General features: G+C 44.3%; 1 protein-coding gene across 2 annotated transcripts in view; it reads left to right on the top strand.

Annotated features, from left to right (window-relative positions):
* The first annotated feature begins 2,924 nt into the window (after nt 1–2,924).
* The window catches only part of GNA12 (G protein subunit alpha 12), a 95,836-nt gene continuing 85,927 nt past the window's right edge, over nt 2,925–12,833 (top strand). Inside the window, exon 1 of one of the 2 annotated variants that reach the window (XM_081819273.1) lies at nt 2,925–3,343. In XM_081819273.1, coding sequence (XP_081675399.1) covers nt 3,032–3,343 — 312 coding nt within the window. In that variant the 5' untranslated portion in view covers nt 2,925–3,031. The remainder of the gene's footprint in view (nt 3,344–12,833) is intronic. The other variant, XM_006730017.3, reaches the window with a different exon arrangement.

Genomic DNA, 12,833 nt, shown 5'->3' with positions numbered 1-12,833 from the left:
ACAAATTTTGGTCTTGCTTATTTTTAGGAACTGTATGTTATTTCACCTATATGGCTGTACCTTAATTTATTTAACCTGATCTTTCCCCAGGTTTTAGATTTTAATATCATACAGTGTATTGTCCTTATGGATTCTTCATCATCATGCCAGTATTATTGTTCTAAATTTCTAGCACTGGATCCCTAAAGCTCCATGATAATGATAATAAAGTTAGAAATTACTGAATGTCCCTTACGTGTTAGGGCCTTCTTTATATATGTTAGCTTATTCAACATTTATCACAGCCCTATTTTTTCCTGATTTTACATATAAGGAAACTAAGTCTCAGAGAGGTTAAGCGAGTTGTTCAAGGTCACATAGCTAGTAGGCGGTAGAGCCAAGCTTCAAAGTTCTCATGCTTTCAGCCATTTCATACTGCACGTGGGAAATACACTGGGTCAGGTTTCCAACTGTATTTCCCCTGACATGCGGCATGAGCTTCCTGGGACCCAGATTCTTCTGTTACAATAATCTCTGCCTTGCCTCCCTCCCAGCAGGTTTCAGAGGACAAATGAGATCATGTATGTGGAAGCACTTCAAAAACTATAATGTGTCATACAAATATAAGGGATAATTAAGAGACTATTATTAAGTACAAGATAAGCTTGTTTACTTCAAGCACCTGAGCCCTTTGACAAATGTAAAAGATGTCCAGAGACCTTATCAAATCCCCAAATTGGATGCTACATAATAATTAGATAAACACAGACACAAAGTTATTTATAAAGATGTAAAGTTATTTGTAGCTTGCTCAGAGTGCTTTGTGAATCACCTTTTCATAATTTCTTTTAACTGAATGAAGAGCTAACTCTGGTCCACTGCTGAAGTCTACATTTTCCTCTTTATTTGTTCAAAATTCCTATTTTCTGTTTAAGAAACATTGCTTTCTGAGGTTTCAGCACGTTCTTTCCGCTTCTGTCCTAACACACGTGTTTTGTCTTTCTGCGGAAGGCCATTTTCACAAAGAAACAAGACTTCCTTTTTCATCATTTTTGAAGGATGACAGAGTACTAGATAATATGTTGACTCATAGGTGATACAAATTCATGCCTCTGTAAATGACATTGCCACACATCATTAGTACTTAGGATCACTGGGGAGTTGAGATCCTTGAATACCCTGATTCTGGGGCAGAAACTAGAGGTTCCTGTAGTCTCCACTCTGCTCTGCGCCTTGAGCAGCCTGGCTCCCTAACCAACGTGGAAGTTTCTTGACACAAAGAATGCATCTTTTCCACCTTCAGCTTCCTCTCCTAAAGTCCCCAGTGCCTGGCGTTTTCATGAGTACGCAAACATTATTTGTAGAACGGGATGACATAACACTCACAAATCACTTTTTCTATCACTCTCCCCTCTCTAGTCAGAGACACTGATACAGTGAGAGAGCAGGACTCCAGTTGATCCTGTGTGGAACCTGGAGACTTGGGTCAGTCGTTTGCAAGCTGGTTTTTATTTTATCCACCTGGTGAGAAGGGCGGTTTGGGGACAGGATCATCTTTAAGACTTGGTAAAATAATTCAACAAGGAGGCCATTAGACTAAAGCGGCTTTAATGCAGTGATGGTTTAGGAAAACAAACCAAAATTGAAACCTGTAAATGCTTCAAGGTTACAAAATCAAAACGCTAAAGACAACCAATCACAAACAGCCAACTAGCCTTTAAGCAATAGCCAATCAATTTCCTTTCTTTGCTCCTGGCAAGTTCTCTATGTAAGTCTTTCCCCTGGCCCACTTCGAGGAGCATTCTTAACCACTTCTGGTTTGACGCCTCCGGATTTGAATCAATTTTCGCTCAAATACTGCAAACTCTTAAAATTTTTAATATGTTTCAGTTTATTTTTTATCGGACCATGGTTCCCAAGTCTGGCCAGTCACCTGGAGATTAAGAGGTATCTGAGCTCCTTCCAAGAGGTTCTGACTCACGCTTCATCTGGGACAGGTACGAATCTGTAATAAGGTCAGCTAACTCTTTGCAAGAACTTACTTGGGTCTCGGCAGCGTGCGAAGTGTTTTTACAAATCCATGTTCTCAGTTTATGTCTTCATAGCCATGTGAAGTAGTTGCTATAATCGCCCCCACTTTGCAGAGGAGATTGAAGCTAAAAACAGGGTTGGAGGGGTGGGAGCTGCTTTTAAGGTTCTGCAACCAGTTAAGGGATTGAGGGGAGATTCCAACTAAGACCCAGCAAATGCAGACACCAATCACTGTGCTACATAAGACTTTTTCGGGGGGAGGAGGGGGTGCTTCTGGTGATTTGGATGCTTAGCCAGCTTTTAGAGAAGACAGATGCCCAGAGGCCATGCCACTCTCAAAGTGTGCATTTGTTTGAAAATGTGTGTCCCCTTGCCCCGTGTTTCTGGAAGGAAAATGGTTTAGGAACAGTTTCTCTGTAAGCCTAAAACGAGCAGCTGCATCTCCTATCGGCATTTTCGGGCAACGCGAAGTGCACTCGCGAGCCTCCTGGTCTCACAGGTTGACCCAATCTGGGAACCCAGGGCGAATCTTTCTGTACACCTGGCACTTCTGGTCCCGCCCGGTTTCGCCAATCCCCCAGTCCCAAGACCGTTCGCTGTGATTGATGTGACCCCAGAGCAATTATAATTGGCCATGGCGGACGGCCGCTCCGCCTCCCCAGCGACCCCTCCTCCCTTTCATTCTGAAAGAAAGAACCTCATCCCGGGCGCCCAATGAGAAGCGCCCCCACCCCAAAGATCCCGCCTCTTTCGGCTCCGGCCCCTCCCCGAGGGCTGAGGGACGCCCGCCTCCCGGCGCGGCACGGACCAATCGGAAGGCGCGTTCTCCCGGATGGACGACAGCAGGCCCAATCGCCGGGCTGCAGCGGCGCGCGCCCCGCCCCTCCGCCGGGGCCGAGCGGCGGGCGGGAGCGGGCCTCGGGGCGGCGGCGGCGGCGGCGGACGGACGCGGCCTGAGGGAGCGGCCGGCTGCCGCGCGGGGCTCGCCTCGCCCGCGGCGGGGTCCATGGCCTGAGCGGCCATGTCCGGCGTGGTGCGGACCCTCAGCCGCTGCCTGCTGCCGGCCGAGGCCGGCGGGGCCCGCGAGCGCAGGGCGGGCGGCGGCGGGGCCCGCGACGCGGAGCGCGAGGCGCGGCGGCGCAGCCGGGACATCGACGCGGGGCTGGCCCGCGAGCGGCGCGCCGTGCGGCGCCTCGTCAAGATCCTGCTGCTGGGCGCGGGCGAGAGCGGCAAGTCCACCTTCCTCAAGCAGATGCGCATCATCCACGGCCGCGAGTTCGACCAGAAGGCGCTGCTCGAGTTCCGCGACACCATCTTCGACAACATCCTCAAGGTGCGCACGCCTCCGCGTCCCCGCCCGCGCACCTGCGCCCAGGTGTGCCCAGGTGCGCGCAGGTGCGGCCGCAGCTCCCGGCGGCCGGCTGCCCCCGGCTTTGGGGCGGCGGGGTGGGGGGAGGTGGTGGCATGGGAGGGCGCTGGCCGGGGGAGGGGTGCTCACCCCGTCTCCGCGGCAGCCCGACCGTGGCCTCCGCCTCCCCCTTCTCGGGGCCTGGGCGACGCAGAAGCGGAAAAGCCGGCCGGCTTCGGGGGATTGGGAGGGCCGGGTCCTGGACGCCGGGTCGGGGACGCGCCCTTGCAGGATGGCTTCTGCGCGCTTCCCACGGCCAGCCTCCTTGGGTCAGGGAGCCCTCCTTTTCCTGCCCTCCCAGTAAGTGCGGACGAGCGGTGTGGACCGGAGGGGAAACCGGCCGCAAGTCTCTCGGTGGAACTGCTTATTTGGAAAATTTCAGACCTACCCAAAGTCCAGAGAATAGAACGAGCCGTACGCACCCACGCCCCCTCCCCCACCTTCGGCGCTGATCTATTCCCTGCCGCTGGGTTCACCTAGACCCCTACCCGTGGCTTGTAGCAAATCCCAGACATCGTGTAACTTCGTTAGAAAGTCTTTTAGCGTATGTCGCCAGAAGATAAGACATCATTTTTAAAAACAGCCACGGTACCCTTATCAGACCTGAGGATTAGTAACTCCTTAATATTCTCAGCTGTCCAACCTGTGTTCACATTTCCTCCCCAGCCCTGTAGTTGTTTTGTTTGTCTGCATCAGGATACAAATTAATTCCTTGCTTTGCAACTTTCAGTGTATCTCTTAATGGTGTGTAATCTTCTGGCTCTCCTATTGCTTGCTCCTCTTATTCTTGGCAGTTTTGGGGGGAAAAAAAACAAAAAAACCTGTAGAGTTGAGAAAGTCTGGGTTCTAGTCTCTCTCTACTGTGAGTCAGTGCCAAAGGGCCCCAAAGAAAGGGAATCTGGAGAAAATTGACCATGAGCAGCAGAAAGTAGATTCTCTCCTGCACCTAGGGTCATTTCGGGGGTTTTGTCTTGTTTTTTAGTTTATCCCTACTCCTCTCCCTGTCCTCTCACCTACTCTTTCCCAGGCCCATTTTGGGGAAAGTAAATTACAGGTATGTCTCAAAGCAGAGGTAGAGGAGTTTGTCATACCAGACAGCTGTCTGGAGACTAGATTTTATGGTGCCCCAAGGGACTTTAAATTTAGCAAGAGGGCTGTAGAAACGCATCTGGCATCTGGTACGTTTCTTTCACTTCACCCATGAGGAAGAAGCTCCAGGCCTTGGGGGAAAGTGCCTCCTCATTGGGACCTGGATGCTGGAACCCTGGGTCTGGTCTCCCAGGCCTTCCTCCCTCCAGGCGCTTTCACTGGGATTCCCACTTTCTGTATTTGTTATTAAAATAATTTATTTTAATAAAAATAGCTCTTTTAGAATCTTGCCGGGAATGAAAGGAAGAGAATAATTTGAATGATAAAACACTCCTTTCCTTTTCACCTCTTTCAAAAGCCTCTCTGTGAGTCAGCTCTGGCCAGTACTTCATCAACTTTAAGGCTAGGAGCCCAGTGTGATTCAAGGGGATCCACTGTGTGCTTAAAATTCCCCTCATCTTCTGGGGTAAAGTGCATGTCATTGTCTTTCTCTATCACAGAGCCAGATTGTATTTTTGCTGCTTTTCTGAACCTCCAAAGCAAGCAGGTATAAAAGTATAAGGATTTCACTGACTCCCTCCACTTTCTTTTAACTCCGGAGGTGGAGAAAATGTTTAGAAACAGAATCTTAAATCTAAGTCATCGTGTTGAGTGCATTTTAGAAAACTCCGTCTTAACCTTTTCCCATTGCACAAAAACCTTTAACTTTTATTGACTTCCTAATCAACAGAAATAAGATATGTTAACCAGTATCTTATTTTCCTTCCCAACTTTTTACTAACTGTAGTTCCATTTTAAACCATTTTATCTGTTGTGACTGTTTCAATGACTAGTTAGAAATTTATCTTCTGATTTTTTTAAAACCAGAAATTCTTCCCCTCGCCACACCATTTTTAGACTGATCAGTTTGGGAAGAGACCTTTTAAATTAATTGCTTTGTAATGGCTTTAGCAGTGGACCTTTGAATGATACTGTTTAGAATAATAGAATAATAATTTGTGTCTACATCGAGATTTGGTGTTAACGGGCTATTTTTGAAGTGCTCAGTATGTGCTGTGCACATTACCCTGTCCTTCATAAATGACATTTAGTTTTTATCATGCTTCAGATGGTATTGTCCCATTTAACCAATGAGAAAATTGAGGATAGAGAGTTTAAAATCTACTCAAGGTCAGCTTCTAATAACCAGGTGGCAGCGCTGGGAACCAAACCTAGTCCTTTTTTTTTTTAAACTTTAATTTGGGGATAATTGTGGAGTCCCATCCAGTTGTAAGAAATAATACAGAAAGCCCATGTACTCTTTACTCACTTACCTTCCATGGTAATAGCTTGCTAAACTGGGATAAAGTATCACAACCAGGATACTGACAATGTGAACATCAAGATACAGAACATTCCCATCACCATTAAGGATCCCTTATGTTGCCTTTTATAGCCCCTCCTTTCTGCCCTTCCCTGACCCTGGCAGTAACTAATCAATTATCCAATTCTATAACTTTTATTCATTCCAGATTATTATGTAAATGAAGCCATGCAGAATATGACCTCTTTTATCATTCTGCATAATTCCCTGGAGAATCACCCAAGTTGTGTGTATCAAAAATCAATAGTTTATTTCTTCTGTTTGCTGAGTGGTATCCATGGTACGGATTTACCACAGCACACCATGTAACCCTTCAAGGCCTCTGGGTTGTTCCAGTTTTCTGCCTATTATGAATAAATCTGTGAACATTCATGTACATGTATTTGCATGTACACACATCTTCATGCATCTGGGATATGTGCCTAGGAATACAGTTGCTCAGTTGTATGGCAGTTGCGTGGTTAATAGAGTGTTTTTAGAGTGCCTGTATCATTTTGCATCCCCACCAGCCATGTCTGAGTGATCCAGTTTCCCCCGCATCCTCGCCAGCATTGGATGGCCCTTTTTTATTTCAGCCATTCTGATAGGTGTGCAAGGGCTAGCTCATTGCTGTTTTAATTTTCATTTCCCTAACAGCTAATGATGTAGAACATCTTTTCTTGTGCTTATTTGCCATCCATATATCCTCTTTGGTGCAATATCTCTTCATGTTTTTTTACCTATTTTCTAGTTAGGTTGCTTGTTTTTTACTGTTTGTTGTTTATTGTGCTTTATTGTTGGTTAAATGTTTTGAGAGGTGTTTTTATACTAGATACTGGTCGTTTGTCACATATTATGTTCTGCAAATATTTTCTCCTGGTCTGTAACTTTCCTTTTCATCCTCTTAAGGTCTTTCCCAGAGCAAACCTTTTTTTGATGAAGTCAGTTTATCAATTTTTTTCCCTTTATAGGTAATGCTTTTGGTATCAAAGCTAGGAACTCCTTGCCTAGCCCTAGATCCCAAGATTTTTTTTTTTTTCTAGAAGTTTGGTAGTTTTACATTTAAGTCCCTGATCCATTTTGAGTTAATTATCCCATGAAAATGTACGAGGTTTAGGTGGAAGTGTATGGGTTTTTTGTTTTTTTGTTTTGTTTTGTTTTTGCCTTGAGTGCTCAATTGTTCCAACACCACGTGTTGAAAAGACTGTGCTTCCTCCATTGAATTGCTTTTGCTCCTTTGTCAAAAATCACTTGGCATATTTGTATGGACCTATTTCTGGGTTCTCCATCCAGTCCCACTGATGTGTATGTCTCTCCTGCCATTATCACATTCCGTTGATTACTGTAGCTATACAGTAGGCCTTAATATCAGATAGAGTGCTTTCTCCCACTTCATTTTCTATTTTCAAGATTGGCTTAGCTATTCTAGGGCCTCTGCCTTTCCATATGTATCTTAGAATAAGCTTGTCTGTGTCTATTAAAAAAAGAAAATCTTGCTGGGACTTTGATAGCAATTGCATTAAACCTATAGATCATTTTGGGGAGAATTGACATCTCTATATATCGAGTCTTCCAGTCCATGAACATGGTATGTCTTTATTTCCATATTTTTTGATTTCTTTATCAGCATTTTGCATTTCTCAGCAGACAGATCTGGTATGTGTTTTGAGCTTATACTAAGTATCTTGTTTTCCTTAGAGCACTTGTAAATGATACTGTGGTTTGTTGTTTTTTCAGTTTCCACATGCTCCTTGTTCATACACAGCAATGCAATTGATATTTCTGTCTTGATTTTGTGTCCTGTAACCTTGCCGAATACGCTTAATGGTTCTAAGGGCTTTCCTGTAGATTTCTTGGGATTTTCTACACAGATCATCATGTTCCTTGCAAATAGGGACAGTTTTATTTCTTCTTGAGGCATACTTTTTATTTCTTTTTCTTGCCTTACCACAGTAACTAGAACTTCTGGTATTATGTTGAATGAGAATGGTGAGAGGCATATCTTCTGTTTCTTTCCCGTGTTGGTGATTTGTGTCTTTTATTTTTGTCAGTCTTCTTAGAGGTTTATCACTTTTATTTTTTTTTCCCCCTGAAGAACCAGCTTTTTATTTCATTATCTTTTTTTTTTAAAGATTTTATTTATTTATTTGAGAGAAAGAGAGAGAGAGAGACCACATGAGAGGGGGGAGGGTCAGAGGGAGAAGCAGACTCCCTGCCGAGGAGGGAGCCCGATGTGGGACTTGATCCCAGGACTCTGGGATCATGACCTGAGCCGAAGGCAGTCGCTTAACCAACTGAGCCACCCAGGCGCCCTATTTCGTTATCTTTATGGCTTTCCTCTTTTCAATATCATATATTTCTGTTCTTAATTCCTTCTTCCTTTGGGTTTATTTTGCTCTTTCTTCCCCTAGTTTCTTGAGGTAGAGCTTTGGATTATTTATTTGAGACCTTTCTTCTTTTCTAATATAAGCATTTTAAGTGCTATAAATTTCCCACACAGGACTGTTTTAGCTGTGTCCATATATTTTGATATGTTTTAACTTTTATTCAGTGTCATGTGTATTTTTATTTCTTTTCAGATATTTTCTTGACCCATGGATTATTTAGAAGTGTGTTGTAGGTTCCAAGAGCTTAGAGATTTTCTTATTATATTTCTGTTGATTTCTATGACTTTATTAAGGTCAGAGAACATATTTTATATGATTTTAATTCCTTTACATACTTAAGGTTTGTTTTATGGCCCAGAATATGGTCCATCATGGTATATATTCTGTGGGCCTTTGTTGGTAGTTTCCAAGTTCACAGACACTTGAACAAAATGTGTATCCGTTGTTTGGTAGAGTTTTCTACACGTGACAGCTACTGGTGTCGATGGTGGTGTTGAGTTCTGTATTCTTACTGATTTTCTGTTTAGTATTTCTGTCAGTTGCTGAGAGTGAGGTGTTGAAGTCTCCCAACTATAACTGTGGATTTGTCTATTTCTCGTATCAATTTTTGCTTCATGCATTTTGAGACTCTGTTGTGTGGTGTATAAACATCTAGGATTATTATGACTTCCTGGTGGATTCATCCTTTTGTCATTATGTAATGCCCTTCTTTGTCTCCAGTAATTTTCTTTGCTCTGAAGTCTACTTTATCAGATATTTTAATATAGCCACCTTTTTTTTAAAAAATGAATGTTTTCATGCTGTATATTTTCCAATTCCTTAAACCTACCCACATTGTTGCTGTGAAATGAGTTTCTTGGAGACAGCATATTGTTACATCATATTTTTTTTTTCTGTCAGTCCTTATTAATATGCGTATTTAGGCCATTTACATTTAAGGTAAGGTAATTAATATGTTAGGGCCTAAGTTTCCCATTTTGTTATTTTTCTGTTTCTTTTATTTTACTTTACTGTGGGTTATTTAAACATGTTTTAGGATTCCGTCTTGATCAATTGGTGGTTGATTTTTGAGTATATCATTTAAAGCTTTGTTTCCTTTTCTCGGTTGCTTTGGGTTTATGATATACATGCATAGCTTACTGGCATCAGGGTTTTACGGCTGTGAGTGAAGTGTGGGAACTTCCATGTAGACCCCTTTACCCTCCCCACTTCTTAAATGGGCAGTTTTAAGTATTTATTATTATACTTTGAGTCCCACATCAGATGGTTTTATGTCAGTCATCAAATATGATTTAAGAAACTTGTGAGAAGTGGGATGGTTTTTTATATTTATCCCTATTTTTACCTGCTCTGATGGTCTTTTTTTTTTCCTGAGGTTCTGAGCCTTCTGTTACCCTTTCCTTTCTGTTCAGAGAACTTCCTTTAGCCATTCTTAAGGGTGGCCTTGCTTAAAACAAATTCAGCTTTCCTACATCCAAGAATGTCTTTATATCCCCTTCGTCATTGAGATCTCTTTGCCGGTTATAGAATTCACAGTTGACACATTCTTGTAGTAGTTGAAAAATGTGCATTATTCTTGCCTCCCTGGTTTCAGATGAGAAATCCACTGTCATTTGAATTGCTCTTTCTCTGTAAGTAAATGTGTCCTGTCTCGCTAGTTGCTTTTAAGATTGCTCACTTGTCCTTTAGTTTCCAAAACTATGATTTGTCTGGATATAGGTTTTTTCAGTTTATTATGTTTAGGGTTTGCTTAGCTTCTCAAATCTGTACATTTGTGTCTTTTGCCAAACTTGGGAAGTTTCTGGCCATTATTTCTTCAAATACCTTTCAGCCCCACTCTTTGTCCCCTCCCTCTGAGACTCTGGTGATAGGAGGATCAGTGGCTCTTATTACTGACCTCTAGGTCCCTGAGCCTCTGTTGCCTTGTTGAGTGGGATGTGACCTCAGTTCCCCCTGGCCTGGCTGATCCCGGGGAGTGTTAGGAGCAGCAGAGTGGCAACCAGCCCAGCCTCTCACCTCCTTTTCCTGCCCTCTGGGACTGAGTCAGGGTGGAGGCTCCTCTCCCCACTGACGCCACCCTGGTCGGGGAATTGGAGCACCTCCTGCATTTCCAGGCGGGAATAGAAGAAGAGAGCCTTGCTTGGCCCTGCCAACATTACCTAGGCCATTTGATGCTTCTTGGTTCTGCCGGGCAGGAAAGGGAACTAGGAGATCACCTCAGTGGGTGATGTGTGCAGTTTTTCTGTTGGTATTTGGCTAGAATAGGATAGGTGTTGCCCAAACAGTTTTCTATTGTTAAGACCACCCTTTTCCCAGCCCTTCTGCTAGGAAGCTTTTCTCAGAGCTCTTTCCATCTGCACCTTTTGGTTGTTACAGCTTGGAGGCTGTGCAGTGCCCTGTCCCGGACAGGTAGGCAGTGAGAATACCTTGGACTTCCCGTCACGTGGTTCCTCAGGTCCTGAAGTCCCAGGCAGCCTGCCTTCTTGTCTCCACTGTCTTTCCTATGCTTGCTTGTTGTGTTCTGTCCAGAGCGTCCTTAGTAGTAAGGGAGAGGACCCAGGAGGAATGGGGCTACTCCATCTTGGCAGAACCAGAAGTTTCCATCATCCCGGTCTTTTGATTCCAGGTCCAGGACTCCTCCTTCAGGACCACAATTGTGCCTGAATTTGAACCTGTCATTTCTTTAACTTCATCACCTCATGCTACCCTCTGCAGGGATTATTTGAATGTATTCGTTGCTTTGACCTCCTGTAAATATTCCCACTTAGACTGCTTATTCATTCTTTTCATTTATATAATCTTAAAGATGCTAGTCTCTCCCTCTCTGTGTGGACTGTCCCTAAAGTTTGTGTATGTGGTGTTTCGGAACCTGTGTGATAATGCCTCTGGTGATGGCAGGGGCCTCGGCATTTGTGTGGAAAAGGCTTTAGACCAGCTTGGCTGTATCTCCCAGGGTCTCCACCCCCCGCATCTGTACTTTGAGGAGCCGATTGTGAGGACCGAATCCCACATCCCGTTGGAAGTAGATACGATGTAAGCCATTTGAAAGGTTAGCATCTGTTCCATGGACAGGAAATCCCAGTACCATACACACAGTTGTGTGAGTGTATCCTTTAACCACCCAGAGCTGGACACGGATTCTGAATCATTGTTCTGGTGGCTTCGTTTCTGCTCAACTCAGTTTCAGGAGCTGACTCCCTAAGGCCTCCCACTGGCCCTCCTAGTGTATGTTTGTGGGGATGATTTAGAAACCTTGTGAAGAGTGGGATTGTTAGAATTAGTGGTCTCCTGTTGACACTGAAACAAAAAAATTCAACAAATGCTTTTTGATCGTATACCCAAGGTGATATGCTCAGTGCTGGTGGGGAAGGGGTTAGTTAATGGTGTATCCTGCCCAGTGTCTACCCTTCAGGTGCTCTGGCTAGCTGGGAGGACAGTTGCACTCTTTAATATAAAGTCTGAATGTAGATCGTGTTAAATGCCATTGTAAAAGGAGACAGGTGGCTTGGTGAGAATAGGGAAGATTAATTCTGGCTGAGGTACCTGGAAAAGCCTATGAAGGAAGTGTGATTTGAGCCAGCCCCTGAAGGCACCATGGCTTTTTAGCAGGTGGAGAGGAACATACACATGAGACTATCTCAGTGCCCAGTGTTTCTACCAGTTAGATCAGAGAATTCTAATAGTATGGCGTAGTAATTCTAATAGTATGTAGAAGCCAGACGGAACTTTCTAGTGCAGAGGACCGGTCATCATGCAATGGCCAGCTAGAGACCTTGGTCAGGATGCTCTTTATCTGAAAGCCATGGACCTTCTCCCTAGAAAGTTCACACACATGCACATAGTTTAAAAGGGTCCCTTGCCATCCTAAGCCTCAAAGTGGCCTACTTACGCTCTATGGACTGCAGGTTAAGAAATTCTGTGGTGGAATATCTAAGATTATGGTAAGTTTCTGTAAATAAACTTTTTTGGGATTGTTTGCTGTGTCATTACTTTTTGCAAAGGCAAATAGGACTTTGAAGAAGCCTCCACTGCTGTTCTGTATTTTTTTTTTAAGATTTTATTTATTTGACACAGAGAGAGTGACAGCGAGAGAGGGAACACAAGCAGGGGGAGTGGGAGAGGGAGAAGCAGGCTTCCTGCGTAGCAGGAGCCCGATGTGGGGCTTGATCCCAGGACCCTGGGATCATGACCTGAGCTGAAGGCAGACACTTAATGACTGAGCCACCCAGCCGTCCTGCTGTTCTGTATTTTTAAGCACTTTGAAACCCCTGGCCTGCAAAGTCTTTGTTTCTTGGGTTCAGAACCCCTTTGTGCTTGATGCTACAGTGGGTTTGTGTGAGAGCAGAAGCGTAAATGCACTTCTGTGGTCTGGGAGAACAGTTGGGATTTTACTGCCTTGTTGGCTAATTGCATTTAAGTAAGCAAATTACTTTTACACCTGGACACACATGGTTGGTCCTTTAATAATACCAAGAAACAAAAATCTCTTTTTCCATCGGTTAACAAAATCCAGAGGCCCCTCTGGCCCTTGTTGAGGATTCATGGCACGTGGACGGTTGGTGTTCCTCTCCAGCTTGCAGGCTGACATGTTGGTTAT

The sequence above is a fragment of the Leptonychotes weddellii genome, chromosome 5 (assembly GCF_054177405.1).
Source record: "Leptonychotes weddellii isolate Sample4059 chromosome 5, ASM5417740v2, whole genome shotgun sequence".
Classification (NCBI taxonomy): Eukaryota; Metazoa; Chordata; class Mammalia; order Carnivora; family Phocidae; genus Leptonychotes; species Leptonychotes weddellii.
This window is presented reverse-complemented; position numbering and strand designations above follow the sequence as displayed.